This window comes from Sardina pilchardus, chromosome 18 (assembly GCF_963854185.1).
Source record: "Sardina pilchardus chromosome 18, fSarPil1.1, whole genome shotgun sequence".
Classification (NCBI taxonomy): domain Eukaryota; kingdom Metazoa; phylum Chordata; class Actinopteri; order Clupeiformes; family Clupeidae; genus Sardina; species Sardina pilchardus.
The window spans coordinates 3,643,459-3,657,939 of NC_085011.1; the positions used below are offsets into that span (position 1 = coordinate 3,643,459).

Genomic DNA, 14,481 nt, shown 5'->3' on the forward strand with positions numbered 1-14,481 from the left:
CAGAGAAACACAGACTGACCACCTGCTAAGTAACACACTTACGGAACCTCTTAAATAACACTCACGGAACCTGCAAACCACCTGTTCTGTAACATACTTACGGAACCTTCAGATCACCTGTTCCGTAACTCACCGAACCTCTGGACTTCCTCTTAAGTAACACACTTACGGAACCTCCGGGAAAACCTCCAACGTAACACACTCACGGAACAACCTGACCTTACACCTGACAGGGGACTAGATGTGTGTGTGCTGCAGGACTAGATGTGTGTGTGCGGCAGGACTAGATGTGTGTGTGTGTGGCAGGACTAGATGTGTGTGTGTGTGCGGCAGGACTAGATGTGTGTGTGTGGCAGGACTAGATGTGTGTGTGTGGCAGGACCAGATGTGTGTGTGTGGCAGGACTAGATGTGTGTGTGTGGCAGGACCAGATGTGTGTGTGCTGAGCTCCTCTGTCCCGCTGTAACGCAACAGGCCTGGATGTGCAGTTACTCCACGTAGACTTGGACTACCGAGAGGATCTCAGAATTCCCCTTTTTCCTGCGGCGCTGTGTGGTTCAGCACTCCTCTTCCATCTCGGAGTCCCTCCGCCAGCCCATTGGGAATCAACTGGACAGTAACTTCCTGTGTATTAGCTGCACTGTGTATAAGCCGCAAGACAGTGTTTCGTGCAAGTTAAAAGAAACGAAACCATATTTATACCATATTAACTGCCCCTGAGTATTGACCTCATTGCTGAAGAAAGTTTGCAAAGTCATTGTGTAAGCCGCAGCTAATAGTTGGGAAATGACGGAAGTCTAAAAGACAGCGTTTATCACAGGTTTATTTGGAAAATTCCTACATATGATCCCATTGTCAGAACGGAACTGTTTCACATAAAGATTACAGATGACAAACGTGGGGGCTGTGGATTTTTTGCATGCGTGTGATGTGTGATGTCTGCATGACGTTGGTCTTGTTTGAAAAATGGTCCACATCCAAGATATCCTCCTTCCTTCCAAGAGGCTTAGATTAATCTGGTAAAATCAATCAATCAATCAAGGACCCCCATTCATAAATCATACTGATCAATCAATCAGGACACCCGCTAATCGATCTCATGGATAAACCCTTCTGGCCTCATCTGGCCTAATCCTGATCACACGTCAACACTGACCTTCAATCTGGCTGCTGCTATAAGCAGACACGCAATGACCACACACTCACATTCACTCTGGATTCTAATACAGGAGTGTGTGTGTGTTTGACTCATATTCACTCTGGACTCTTATACTGGAGTGGTGTGTGTGTTTGATATTAGCGGTGTGTGTGTGTGTGTGTGTGTGTGTGTATTTGATATTAGCAGTGTGTGTGTGTGTGTGTGGACTCATGTTCACTCTGGACACTCACACTGGAGTTCTGCCTCCAGTATTCTATCAGCACTGTGGCAACTCATGGAGACGACATAACCTGACACCAGCAGGCAGGCAGGCAGGCAGGCAGGCAGGCACGCACACACACACACACACAGGTGAGAACACACCGCCTGGAGGACACTTCAGCAGCAGACACAGCTGTGAAGCATTCCAGATCAATCAGGTGAGTTGAATTGTATGAAAGAATATCTCACGTTAGGTAATGTGCTATGGTGAGAGCTAAATAGGTAATGTGTTACAGTTAAATCAGTGTAGGTAATGCATTACTGTTATATCATCAGTGAATGTGTTATGGTTATATCAGAGTAGGAAACGTGTTATGGTTAAATCAGAGTAGGAAACGTGTTATGGTTAAAACAGTGTGGGTAATGTGTTACAGTGAGAGAATGTATCAGTGTGGGTAATGTGTTATGGTTAAATCAGTGTAGGCAATGTGTTATGGTTCCCATACATCTGCTGTGTCACATAATTCAATTAAATGATTATGTGATGTCTGAGAGTTACATTTTTGCCTTTGAGTTAATGGACTTTCAAAGTGGTCTTGGATTGAGGCTTTCATATAGACATGTCAATAATGCTTCTGTTTTATTGTATATCAGTGCCACTACTAGAAATTTCACAGGACTGAACCCTTTAAGATAAAAACAAACAGCAGGAGGCCTATTTGTTAAGGTGAATACGATTTTCCCTCAATACAGTGTAAACATCTATTTAGAAAAAAAATATTATTTGAACATAAGTTTGAATACAGTGTGTTATATTTTTAAACACTGGAAAATTGATGAATGTTACATAGCCTACAGAGGCAGCTTGCTTGTGGTTAGAACCTTAAGGCAGGATGGGCCATAGGCCTATTTCCGTTCTGGTTTGACAGCTCCACTTAGTGTCTCCGTGACAAAAGCCCATATACATTATCATTCCTACACCAACCCTCTAATTGAAACAGTCCTTAGTCACAGTTTGAGGACAGAGTGTAAACAGACTAGTGAAATTCTGATTGCGTCAATTCGGTGCTATTAAAAGCCTAATGGGAATGTACTTGTTCTTTCGTAACCATAATAGGAGGGCGTGTTTCGTCTTTATACGGGACTCACTTGGTATTTAAAACTAGATGTGTGTACAGTTAAGTAGCCTAAACACTAGTATTAGGAATTTGTGTTGTTCTTTTCTTTATGCAGAACTATTTGCCATTCGACTTCGACTCATTCTGGTGATCCATAATCTTGATGTTTTTCTCAGCATTGCCCACGTTCCTGATCAGGGTTTCCAGTCGTCTTTTGATCTTTTTTTGGTCCTCCAGAGCGCAACTAATCACTATGGTCTGGAACTTCTGATCGATGGGCACAGGAGGTGCCTCCGTCACGCAGGCTGCGTGCAGCGCCATCAGCCTATTCCGTGCGCCCTCCAGATCCTCGAGCACCTTCTTGGCGATGTCATCGATAAGCGCCATAGCTTTTTGCAGAGCATCCTCTTGTTGGGGGTTACGAATTGTATCCACAGAAATGTTGACCGTCAGTGTCCTTCCCATGAGACGGTCGGCTGTCAGAGTAAGCTCCTCTCTCTCGCCTATATGAGAAAATGGTAATGTCACTTGTGTACACATGTGTAAGGTCACTTGGGGAGCCCTTGCGCAAGAGCGTTCGTGGAGTTCACTGACAGCTGTCACACTTATGTCAGCAAGGCTATTACATGTAGGATAGCTGATTCAACAAGACCTACTCATTTTCTGAGGCATACGATCTCAAACATACAGACACAAACTTTAAGTAAAGGCCCATGTTCTCATTAGTAAATGAAGTAACACAACCCTCAACTCATAACCATGAACATCTCAAAGGCCTGAACCCAAACTTACCATCAGAGATAGAGCGCATTTCCTGACTGCTCTGTAAGGACTGAATCATCTCTAGTAAGCACTCCCTTTCTTGTTCCATTGCAGTGGCTGCTTCTCTTAGCGTCTCCACCCTGAAAAATATGCATCGGGGACAATTCTTACACACTAGAAAAGAATGAGGCGAGTAACGGTCCTCCAGAGCGATGTCATAGAAAAACCTTTTTTAGTGCTTCCAAGAACCATCGAGGCAACAGTTCTTTAAAGACCAATTTAATTAATGGCATGAAGAACCTTTCGCCTGATGTAATAACAGTGTTAACTCTCCATGGAACCATCCAGAGATTTAAAGAACCATAGGCACTTCTATTTGGCCTACATTACACAGTGCATTTTTTTTAATTGGAGACAAAATTGTGGATAATTTAATTAGTCAACGAACGGACGTTATGTAAATTACAAAACTGAATTGCTTTTTTGTAACAAGACAATAATGGCAACAAGGTGACAACTGTTGTAATATTCACTGACAGGGTTCAGATTCATTCAGCCACGGAGACACGTTGCACAGCTACAGTTGTCAGGCTGTTTACGTTGCTAAAATCGAAACATTAAGGTGTAGGGTGCAGGCCTGAATCATTCATGTCCTCCTCGGAAAACGTGGTTGCATACATTTACTACTCCGCCGGCAAGTTAGGCTTGTCCACGAGGAAATGTTACTGTAGGCTACATGTTCTTGTCCACACTCTTCAGACATTTGTTAAAAAGTAGAGTTCAAGCGCAAAGTGAACCGTATAGGTTAAAAAAGAACTGTCATGCTTGTTGATTTAACGATACCTTATCTCAAGCTGGTCCATATGCTCTAAAAGTCGCGAAGAACGATCGGCCATCGACATAGATCTACTGAACAACCCTCCTTTCGCTTCGTTCATTTTCGCCTGGATCTTTGCTTGGGCCATACCGAAGGCACAATAAAGTTGCCGTTGAAAGGTGTCACAACTATTGAAGACAGCCGGGGGAGCAGTTATTCCCTCGAGCACGTTCTAGCGGTTTCCTTGACGGACGGACGGTGCAGCCCAGTAAACATTTCCAAAAATGGGTGGCAGCTTACTCCGTTGTCCAGCCGACTCCTCGAGCAGGAGCAGGAGCAAGGGAGTGTTGGGGGAGGGAGCGGTTTCTAGTCAAGTGAGTGATCTCATTTCATGAACAATTCGCACAGGACCACAAACCAGAGCCCCAAGAAGAAACAATTGTAAAGCATTCCAGTTTTATTCAAAATAATTTACAAACAGGCAGACATGACCTGTACACATACCCGTGTGTATGTTTTGGACAACAACAAATATAAAGAACAGCAAAAAAAAAAAAAAAGACATACAAGGTTCTCTGCAATTATTAGAACTCTTCAAGACTTCTCCTTAAAGCTTCCTCCATTTCTGTGGGATAAAAGACAAGAGTGACTGTCACATGAATTGAGTAGTAAGAAGCCAGGCTGATTACTGAATGGGCCTATACACATTACATGATGCAATATAGCTTTAGCTTGTTTTGAGACCTATTTCTTTCCCCAAACTTGGGTGATTGTGCATGTGCCTTCTATAAGCTATGACACCAATGCTGCCACATACTGTACGTTTATATAACAAGACTTGAACATGAAACCGTTATCACATACCAAAAGTCCATGAAAATCCAAGTGGAACATTGTAAACGTGTGAATTGCGTGTGTATAGGTCAATGGTCAAAAACGGTAGACTGTTCAGCAGATTCACTGAACTGATACGTGGAAAAATAGGTCCAACATAAAGGCATGAGACTGGGTGAACCTGGTACAGTCTAGAGACCAGAACATTTTCACATATAAAACCATGGCCATGGCGACCATTAAATATTCAACTATAACTGAATTAAGTCTATATGACTGTGTCTCAAACCGCCTACTTGCACACTTCATACTTAGTTTAAGTGTGTACTAGTGCAGATATTGGGGCAACACTAACCATCAACAGGTGGGCAACATGCAAGTAAGTGCTCAGTGCAGCAGTGTACTGACTGAAGTGTGCGCTTTGAAACGCAGACTATATTTTGCATCATAAGATATCTCCTGAACCTATCATGGTATTTCAGAACAAATAAAGTCTACTTCCCAGGGGTGGGCAGTATTTGTGATATTTTTTAAATTTAGATCTTTCAAATAGCATTTTGTCTTTTGAATTTGACTGAGTTGAAGAAAATTGCTTTGTATTTTGTATCAAAATACTGAATAGGTATGCATTTTTGTACAAAAAAAAGAAGAAAAAAAAAACTATTGCTAAATATTTTTGGTAAATATGATGACATCATAAGTGTGAAACAATGAATGTAACCTCTGACTGGTGAAGCAGAAATTTGCCCAGACTTGCTGTGATCAGAATACTGAGATTCAGGAAGATGATCCAGTGCAAGATGAGCAATGCATAGGTTGCTCACACACACGCACACACGCACTACACCCCACACACACTCCTCTCACAACAACCTCTTGAGAATTTTGATCATCAGTTTCTTGAGAATTTTACCCATCAGTTTCTTGAACCAGCAAAACACCTGGAGCATTGCTCAAAAAGTTGCCTCATTCATGCTTATGCCCATAGGCATCTACGTATATGACCCCATTTTAAAACCAATTAAAAAAGGTCATGATCCTAACAGACCTGACTTTGCCTAGACTGTAAAGTATTCCCAAGTCAATTCTTCTGATCATCTTTAAATCTGATTTCTCACCGTGAATATAACATTTCTATACACATGATGTGGCACATATGTTTGGGATATTGGGTCTGCGAAGATCAAAGTCCATACATTTTGCCAATTTAACACACACACACACACACACACACACACACACACACACACACACTTAAATTGTGCTTCAATATACCTTAACACCACACCAACCTATAAAGACACTGTGAATGTAGCCTACAGTGGTCTATTTAAAACATACCTACATTGAGGTCACGCTGATGCATGAACATCTGTCAGAAAAAGATTCCGTAATCAGCCATTGCTAGTACTAGCACACATAATCCAATCATATTTGAGGGTGGGTGCTAGTACTTGCACACATAATCCAATCATATTTGAGGGAGGGTGCTAGTACTAGCACACATAATCCAATCATATTTGAGGGTGGGTGCTAGTACTAGCACACATAGTCCAATCATATTTGAGGGTGGGTACACATAATCCAATCATATTTGAGGGAGGGTGCTCACCATTATCAAATGGCGTGGGCTTCTTGGCCTCCTCCTCACTTAAGGCCAGGACGCGTTTCAACTCATCGTCTGACTCATCTGCACAGAACAAGGGACAGTGGAAGCGTCTCTCATATACAGTCATTTCCCGCATACAAGCCGCATTGTGTATAAGACAGTGTTTTATGCTATTTTAAAGAAACAAAACCATATAACACCATATTAACTGCCCCCCTGTATTAACCTCATAGCTGAAGAAATTTTGCAAAATCAATGTATAAGCCGTGGCTAATAGACGGGAAATTACGGTAGGACAGCAAAAACAGAACACAACATCAGGTACAGTAGGTACACACCTTCGTCCGATTTCTTGTCTTCTTTCCCCGAAGACGCCAGTGACATGACCTGCTTCACGTCCTCATATTCTTCCACTGGAACGAGAGTTAGAAACGCATTAGCTACTCTATGTGTTGACTGTTCATGCATGTTGGTGAGCTATACATACATATACATTGAGGTGAGGATAATCAACCCTCCGGGTGAACACAAACAGCACCCCATCCCTACGTCTCATTTCTCTTTTCTATCTGCTTTGGTGAAAATCAAAGTCCTTACTGTGGACGTCGTTTGTCGGAGAACACTTGCCATGCTTTTCCGGACAGATCTCCTCGGCATGCAGAATCTTGGTACTGGTCGAGGCGGTCGAGGAGGTCGAGGAGGTCGAGGCGGTCGAGGAGGTCGAGGCCTCGGCCGCTTGGACGCAGCTGCGGGAGCTCGCGCAGGGCTCTAGGGGGCAGTGCTGGGCGTGGTAGTGGGTGTGGAAGGCCGGCACGTCCTCGTGTTTCTCCGAGCACGCCCCGCACGCGACCGTGAAGCCCTTGGCCTGCGCGGGCCCTCCGTGCTTGGTGTGCACGTGCGTCTTGATCTGGCCGTAGGACGGCAGCTGCGCGTCACACAGGCCGCAGGCGTAGCTGCACTTGCGCTCGGCCGCCATCCGCTTCATGCAGCGCGTGTACGTGGCCTTGGCCTTGTCCCTGGGCAGCTCCTCGCTCATGCAGGGACACGCCCGCTCAGGGTCCACGTCCATGGCGGTGGTGGCGTCGGCGGTGGCGTCGTCGGACTGATCCGGGACCTGCTGATGCACGGCGGCGGCGGCGGCAGAGGTGCTGGGCTGGGGCGCGTCCATGCAGTAGTAGTCCTTGCCGTGGAGGCCGGCGTAGTGCCGCAGGAAGTCCGGCTCGGCGTCGTACAGCATGCTCTCGCACAGGCCGCAGAAGAAGCGCGTGAGCGGCGGCAGGCCCGGGTGCTCGGCGTGGCAGTGCCGCCGCAGCGTGGCCTCCTTGAAGAACTTCTGCGGGCAGTGGGCGCAGGCGAACCTCTGGAAGCTGTGCGCCGCCAGGTCTCCGCAGTGCTCGGCCACCGCCGCCTCCGACTCAAACAGGTCCTCGCACATGCGGCACAGCCACGCCTGCTTCTCGGGGGACGCTGGCCCCCGGCCCGGTTCCGGTCCGGTCCCGGGCCTCCTGCCGGGAGCGGACGCGTGACCCGGCTGTTCTAGAACGCGCGCTTTGGCCGCCGCTTTGGCCGCCGCCGCCACTGCTGCCTCCTCCTCCCTCTCCCGGTAGAAGGTGTGTCCTTCGTGCACGGTGCCCACGTGCGCCATGATGTCCTCCATGCGCGGCATGTCCACGCGGCACGGGCGGCAGTGCAGCAGGAAGTTGGAGAGGTGCGCGCCGCCGTGGAAACGGCTCATGTGCAGCCGGGCGACGGACGGCTCGCCCATCAGCTTGTGGCAGACGCCGCACTTGTGGAAGATCTGATTGGACGCCAGCAGGTGCTGGCTCGCCAGGGCCTCGTCCGCGAACCGCAGGTCGCACTCGCAGTACCACACCTTGGTCATGCCACGGCGGGGCCTACCGACGCCGCCGCCGCCAGAGTCGTGGGAGCCGGCCGGCCTCTTCCTCTTGGCGGGCGAGCCGAAGCGGCTGCCCTGTGCCTGCGGAGAGCCCGTTTGGCCCCGGAGGCGTTTGGACGTCCCCGGCGACGGTGACGGCGCTGCGGCCAGCGCTCTGTGGGAGACCTGGCTCTCCTGGTGGTGGCTGTAGAGCAGGACGGCCTTCTCCATGCTGCCGCTGAGCTCCACGGCGTGCTGCGTGCGCCGCTTGTGCTCCTCCAGCTCCTCCTGGCGCTGGAAGATCTCGGAGCACGCGGCGCAGCGGCCTCGTATGATCAGCTGCCGCATCACCTCGGCGACCGTCTGGTCAGCCACAGCTAAAGCGGTCGCGTTTCTACAGTGGACGCTGAAACAGACCGAGAGACAACAGAGTCAGACCGAGCACAACCACAACACATCAGTTTACACCTTCAGAGCACACTTTGAGCACCGGGGATCGTTTGAGCACAGGTGGTCATTCTAATTCTGTGACCGAAAAATTGCTGCTTTTTAACTCACTGCTCATTTCAGGCAAATATGGGAAAGCTTTATTCAATAAATGCACATCGTATGCGCAAATAGATAGCTAGCTGTGTGTGTGTGTGTGTGTGTGTGTGTGTGTGTGTGTCTGTGTGTGTGTGTTCGTGTGTGTGTGTGTGTGTGTGTGTGTGTGTGTGTGTGTCTGTCTGTCTGTCTGTGTGTGTGTGTGTCTGTGTGTGTGTGTGTGTGTGTGTGTGTGTGTGTGTCTCTTACTTGAAGTGTGCCCGGGCCTCCATGTGAGAGGGTAGCCGTTTGTGGCACCCTGAGCAGCGGACGCTGAAGGCCACGTCCTTGCACAGGGCTACGAGACGGTTCTTGGCGTACCGGGGAACAGGTATCGGTGTGGCTACGTCTTTTGAAGCTGCTCGCCAGGGAACGGTGCCAAAAACAGCAAGGTCACAAACATATATTCAACTGATATTCAATTCAATTCAATTCAATTCAATTCAAAAAACTTTATTTATCCCCGAGGGGCAATTTCTCCATGCAGGCATAGCGACACATAAGGCGCACAACATATAAGACAAACAAGACAAGACAAGGGGAGAACAGGACAGACAAGGGCGTGTGTGTGTGTGTGTGTGTGTGTGTGTGTGTGTGTGTGTGGGTCCAGTCCCCTAGTCCCAGGAGAGAGAGGAGGAGGGGATCCATCTCTCGAATGACGGCTACATACATAAATATACACATTATCTTATGTCTAGATCAATGTAGATAGGTGTGATTTGAACTGATTTGAACCTCTGTCTGTGGGATAATTGTCATTGTTTTTCACTTCAACAGCAGCAGTAGTTCTACAGTAGTCTACTCTGACAAAAACAAATAAATAATGAATAAAAACTAATAAAATCCTTCTGCAGTACGGGCGGGGCCTCTAACGACGGTAAACCACGTGTGCTCACCAAAGCCTTTAACGCACTCCGAGAAGTGATCTTTCTCCGCCATGTGCCGAAGGCACTCATCCCTGATGTTGAAGAGGAAGCAGCAAGCAGGACAAGCAAAGCATGCTATCTGCTGACAGGTCTGAGAGGTTCCATGACTCCCGGGATTGGAAGAGGATATCTGCAGGGATCATAGCCAATACACAAACAAACAAACAAACAAACACACAGACATTACTAAATAATTAAACACTTGATGAATAACTGATCAAAGAGTTTCAGTCAGGGTTGTTAACATCTTCACCACACCTCAAAATAATAATATCTTATTGAACTAAACAAATGCAGACCTGACAACCCAGAAGAGATATTTTGCGTACACCTTTTTAGCTCTTCTTGGTTTGCATGTGTGCAGCCAAATATAGGCGAAAACAATTAAGAGACCACTGCACATTTTTCTGATGTCATCCTATGGTTGCTGAGTAACATTCAAATGAGTTGACGGCCAGGGCTGGGTAGTATTCCAATGGCAATGAATCATCCTCCTATATTTTTTTATTCAAATTTGAATTATCCTTTTATTTTCTTATATATAAAAAAGCACTTTGCATGAAAGATGCTAGATGAATAAACTTTACTGGTCGATCAAATAAATATGGATATGAGGATAACTACATAATCAAACGAGTCACATGTTTTGTCATGAATAGAAATGTTCTATAAAATCACTGTGCTTTAACTTATATTTAACCACACAGTGTGTTACATGTCTTGATAAAAAGTGAGACCTACAAAACAGATGTAGACAGGAACATACCTTAGACTGTTGATGCTCCCTCCATGAATCTTTGGTGTCAAAATGCCAACCACAGGCAACGCAAGCATACTGAACTGAGGGGGACCCCTTGAGAAAGATACTCGGGTCACAAGGCGAGTGGTCAAATCTTGAAAGAAACATAAAAAATAACATCATTCATCCACAACAAGTAACAAACTAGAAAAGCACTCCGAGAGCGCAGACCTCCGCCTGTATTGTTCTTCCTAGGTTGTCATACATTTGAACCTAAACTATTCAGATCGCCACCATGTGGCCATTACATGACATTACACCACTAAGCAAAACACGTAAACGTCTCAGGAATCCTGACAGTGATACGAATCCCAAAATGTAATTGTTTCTTCCTTGGGTCATGGTCTGACCTTCCCTGAAAATTTAATCGAAATCCATCCATTACTTTTTTAGTTATCTTGCTAACAAACAGACAGACAGACGGACAGACAAACAGACAGACATACAAACGAACAAACAAACACCGATGAAAACATAACCTCCTTGGCGGAAGTAATAACAATCCCAACTCATCCATTTGTGTGCCTTAAAGGAAATGTGCGTCTGAAAGGAAAATGTCTTTATGCCAGTTTTTCCACATAGCTCTCTGTTTCTCAAGACAAAACACAGTGTTTCCCATACATTGACTTATTTGTGGCGGCCCACCACAATATCAACACTGACCACCACACAATGATTTTATGTTGTACTACTTAAACTAGATGAACTCCTTTCATTGTAGAGCTATACACATCTTTGTGCAGCCTCTCTGTCCCTCAACAAACATGCATGCATGTTTAAAGAATACATTTTTAAAAAATCCAGCAAGGATTGTTGTTGTTGATTGTTGACGACTGGCTGAATCGCAATTAAATCCAGCTAGCATCATAAGTACGTTGGGCAAATTTGTTTAAAATTTGCGCACAAACACAGTACCACCACAAATAGAATTAAATTCTGTGGGAAACACTGAAACAATTCAATACAAAATAAGTTACAGCCAACAGCTTAAGCTGCCAGGCAGCTGCACTGCTACACTCTGGCGGCATGCACATTCATTATGAGGGCACGGGCATGTTGGGGGCAGAATGTAGCACTGTAGCTGCCTAGCTACATAACAGTAATCTTAACAGCTCTAACCTTATGAGGTGTCCCTCGAGGAGAGCTTTGTTCTCGTACACGCGGCCGCAGTTGACCACTGGACAGGTCTGAGGACTGGCCTTGAACATATTAGCAGAGGCCGCTGACTGCCTTCGCCATCCCATACCACTGGTAATCACTCCGGGCTTCACTCCTGTATCAGGGGAATAATAACACAGTCATTTTCAGCTCCACTTTTTACAAACTCTCTTGCTGCTTCAGCATATAATGCATTTCTACTCTGTTCAATACCAACCGCATTTAAAGCTTAAAGAGACCCTATGCAACTTTCTGCAGGAGACGATCGCTCCTTGTTTACATCTGGAAGTCTGAGACGAAGAACCACACTTGCAATTTATATATTTAAATATAGCCTATATATTTGTATGTATAAATATACACACTAAAGCTGTCGGGGAAGCTCTGCAGAGAAAATGCAAGCATAAAACGAGCAAAAACGAAAAGCGAAACCGGAACCAGAGATGAAATCGCCAATCCTGCATAGTTCCTCTTTAAATAATCTCAAGTGAGACCCAGCTATCTTAACCTGTCAGCAGAATGTTCTTCCCAAGACACCTGTTGTATCTCAGCTGCTGTGCAGCATCTTCATGCGCTCTCTAGGGCCCACAAGTGTTTGAAGTGTCATCATTCTTCTCTCAGACGGATTTGCAATAAGGTGTCAACATATAATATTTACTGACTTGCCCCTCATTCACACTGGCCTAACAATGTTGACATCATCAATTTATCCCATCCCCTGCCTTGCTTAGCCTTTCAACAAGCTGTAAACACATTAATTAAGTTTAAAGATCCTGTTTGGTAACACTCTCATCTATTGCCAAGATTAATTGTAGTGCTATTTTGAAGAAAAATGAAAATGTCTCTTCCATCATCAGGGAAAAAAACTAGATGCTTTGCTTAAAGTATTATAGAAAATAGATAGGCAGTCTGGCGTTCTAGTGAAAAGTTATTACAGAGCTCAATGACTAATCGGAGACAGACTGCTAGGACCATACAAAAAAAATGCACCCTTATTAAATAGTCTACAAGTAGTACAAGCAGCAGATATTAGGCCTACCTGGCATTTTCAACCACATATCAACACATCGCTTGGCACTGTGAGTCTCCCCATTACTGTGACTAACTGCCAGTTCTTGTCTACCATGAGCCTGCTGTGAGATCACCTTTCTCTGTTAAAAAAAAAAGAAACACACAATAATCAATACAAGACAGAGATGATGTTGTATAACTCATTAGATGACTATACTCCTGAACACATATGAGGAAAAAAAATACCTTGAAGGCCTTGCATTTGTCAGCTCTATCTTGTTTTTCTGCAGCGACTTGCAGGGCAAGCCTGTCCAAAGTTGAAGTGACCTGCGCTTTGTGCTTGTCAATCTCATCCTCCATCTTTGAATTGAAAAAGGAATGGGGCAAAAAGTTACCAGTTGAAGCACGGCACTGGATTCTGTCAATTATTATCCAATGACCACAATCAGTAGGCTACTCAGGTCAGATTCAAACACTCACAGGCTTTTCGTCATCGTCAGCATCCTCACTGGATAAGTCAATGAATTCCAGTACAGGTCTAAGAGGACCCTCCTACATTTTAAACAGGTAGTGTGTCGTTGGTAGTTTGTTTTGGTTGTTTTAGGTAAAATTACACAGATTTGAATTGTGACCATCAGCAGAAAAGTCTACTTTATGTTGACGAAAATAGAAAATCACTTACGGATACAAACTCCACATCATCGTCATCCACATCAACCACATCCGAAGACATGTGTTTTACCCTGTCACGTGAAAGAAAACATAAATAACTTGAATCAATGCACGACTGAGCTTATCAACTTGATGTGTTGTGGTGGTGGTAGTCGGTAGCCTACCACAAAGGTTTGTTGACATTACAAAAACATCAGTGAAACGAAGAAAAGGCATTCAGGAGAGGGAGAAGGGACTAAACGTCTGTAGCCTACACTGGCGCTTATTATTACTCTTTGCAGATACGACATGTTAATGTGCTATGAAAGAAAACTGGAATAATAATATCACACAAGCAATTTACGCTATATTTAGACTAATAGCTTGAAGCAATCTGGTGTCGTTAGCTTCCTGTTAGCTGTTTATCCCATGGGGCTAAGTAGGCTAGCAACTATTTGTCTGTTTCCGTCTGTTGTGTCTAATTTAAAAAATAAAATAAAGTAAATACAAAATAACAGCGCAATCAACAAACGACGGATACAATGAACAAAACAGAGTAACATACTTGCAAACGGCAACATGCACTGCAGTTCCAGCTACGTTGATAAAATCAGAGACGCTACTTTGGTCCCGCTCCTCTTCTACTTCTTCTGGCGAGAGAGTATTTTGGTTTCGACCAAAAAGTGGAGCATTACTGCCATCCTTCGAAAGAATATGTTCCTACAAGACCAAATGTGGGGACTGACAAGAAAGAGGCCATTATGTTAGGTCTCTGTTTCAGCTGTGTAGAGACGAGTTCACCTTTTGACAGTCTGACTGTATTTTTAGCTCAACAGCAGAGGAGGGGGCATTGGAGGTCATGCTGCTCTCGGTCCCTAGAGTTGATTTACAGGCATCGAGTTTTATTCACTTTATTTGAAGCTGTTTATTTCGCTACCTTGCGCTTGAGAAACGTAGGTCTATAAATGTCTATGGTCT

General features: G+C 45.1%; 2 protein-coding genes across 5 annotated transcripts; both read right to left on the minus strand.

Annotated features, from left to right (window-relative positions):
* Positions 1-1,987: 1,987 nt before the first annotated feature.
* bag2 (BCL2 associated athanogene 2) lies at positions 1,988-4,408 on the minus strand. The gene is made up of 3 exons (XM_062519428.1): positions 4,084-4,408; positions 3,271-3,380; positions 1,988-2,981 (listed from the first exon to the last, which is right to left on the minus strand). Exons 1-3 carry the CDS (start codon positions 4,203-4,205, stop codon positions 2,596-2,598), a joined length of 618 nt encoding a protein of 205 aa, XP_062375412.1. The 5' UTR covers positions 4,206-4,408; the 3' UTR covers positions 1,988-2,595.
* Positions 4,409-4,493: 85 nt separating this feature from the next.
* znf451 (zinc finger protein 451) lies at positions 4,494-14,208 on the minus strand. Of its 4 annotated transcripts, none has more exons than XM_062519426.1 (14): positions 14,069-14,208; positions 13,535-13,595; positions 13,333-13,404; positions 13,099-13,212; positions 12,881-12,992; positions 11,803-11,956; positions 10,651-10,777; positions 9,855-10,014; positions 9,169-9,316; positions 7,098-8,782; positions 6,839-6,913; positions 6,504-6,581; positions 6,237-6,263; positions 4,494-4,682 (listed from the first exon to the last, which is right to left on the minus strand). In XM_062519426.1, exons 2-13 carry the CDS (start codon positions 13,583-13,585, stop codon positions 6,244-6,246), a joined length of 2,796 nt encoding a protein of 931 aa, XP_062375410.1. In that variant the 5' UTR covers positions 13,586-13,595; positions 14,069-14,208; the 3' UTR covers positions 4,494-4,682; positions 6,237-6,243. The 4 variants fall into 4 exon arrangements, with proteins under 4 accessions (XP_062375410.1, XP_062375409.1, XP_062375411.1 ...); XM_062519425.1 differs by having other exon boundaries at positions 6,233-6,263; XM_062519427.1 differs by lacking the exon at positions 6,237-6,263 and having other exon boundaries at positions 7,128-8,782.
* Between the last annotated feature and the right edge of the window lie 273 nt (positions 14,209-14,481).

What these genes read in the sequence shown, in the direction of transcription:
- bag2 (XM_062519428.1), bottom strand. Translation starts at nt 4,205, where the DNA reads ATGGCCCAAGCAAAGATCCAGGCGAAAATGAACGAAGCGAAAGGAGGG. An exon ending in ATGGACCAGCTTGAGATAAG is followed by an intron (nt 3,381 to 4,083) that starts GTATCGTTAAAT and finishes CATATTTTTCAG; the next exon opens with GGTGGAGACGCTAAGAGAAG. An exon ending in AATGCGCTCTATCTCTGATG is followed by an intron (nt 2,982 to 3,270) that starts GTAAGTTTGGGT and finishes TTTCTCATATAG; the next exon opens with GCGAGAGAGAGGAGCTTACT.
- znf451 (XM_062519424.1), bottom strand. Translation starts at nt 13,585, where the DNA reads ATGTCTTCGGATGTGGTTGATGTGGATGACGATGATGTGGAGTTTGTA. An exon ending in ACAAATGCAAGGCCTTCAAG is followed by an intron (nt 12,993 to 13,098) that starts GTATTTTTTTTC and finishes TTTTTTTAACAG; the next exon opens with AGAAAGGTGATCTCACAGCA. An exon ending in GGAGTGCGTTAAAGGCTTTG is followed by an intron (nt 9,317 to 9,854) that starts GTGAGCACACGT and finishes CCTGGCGAGCAG; the next exon opens with CTTCAAAAGACGTAGCCACA.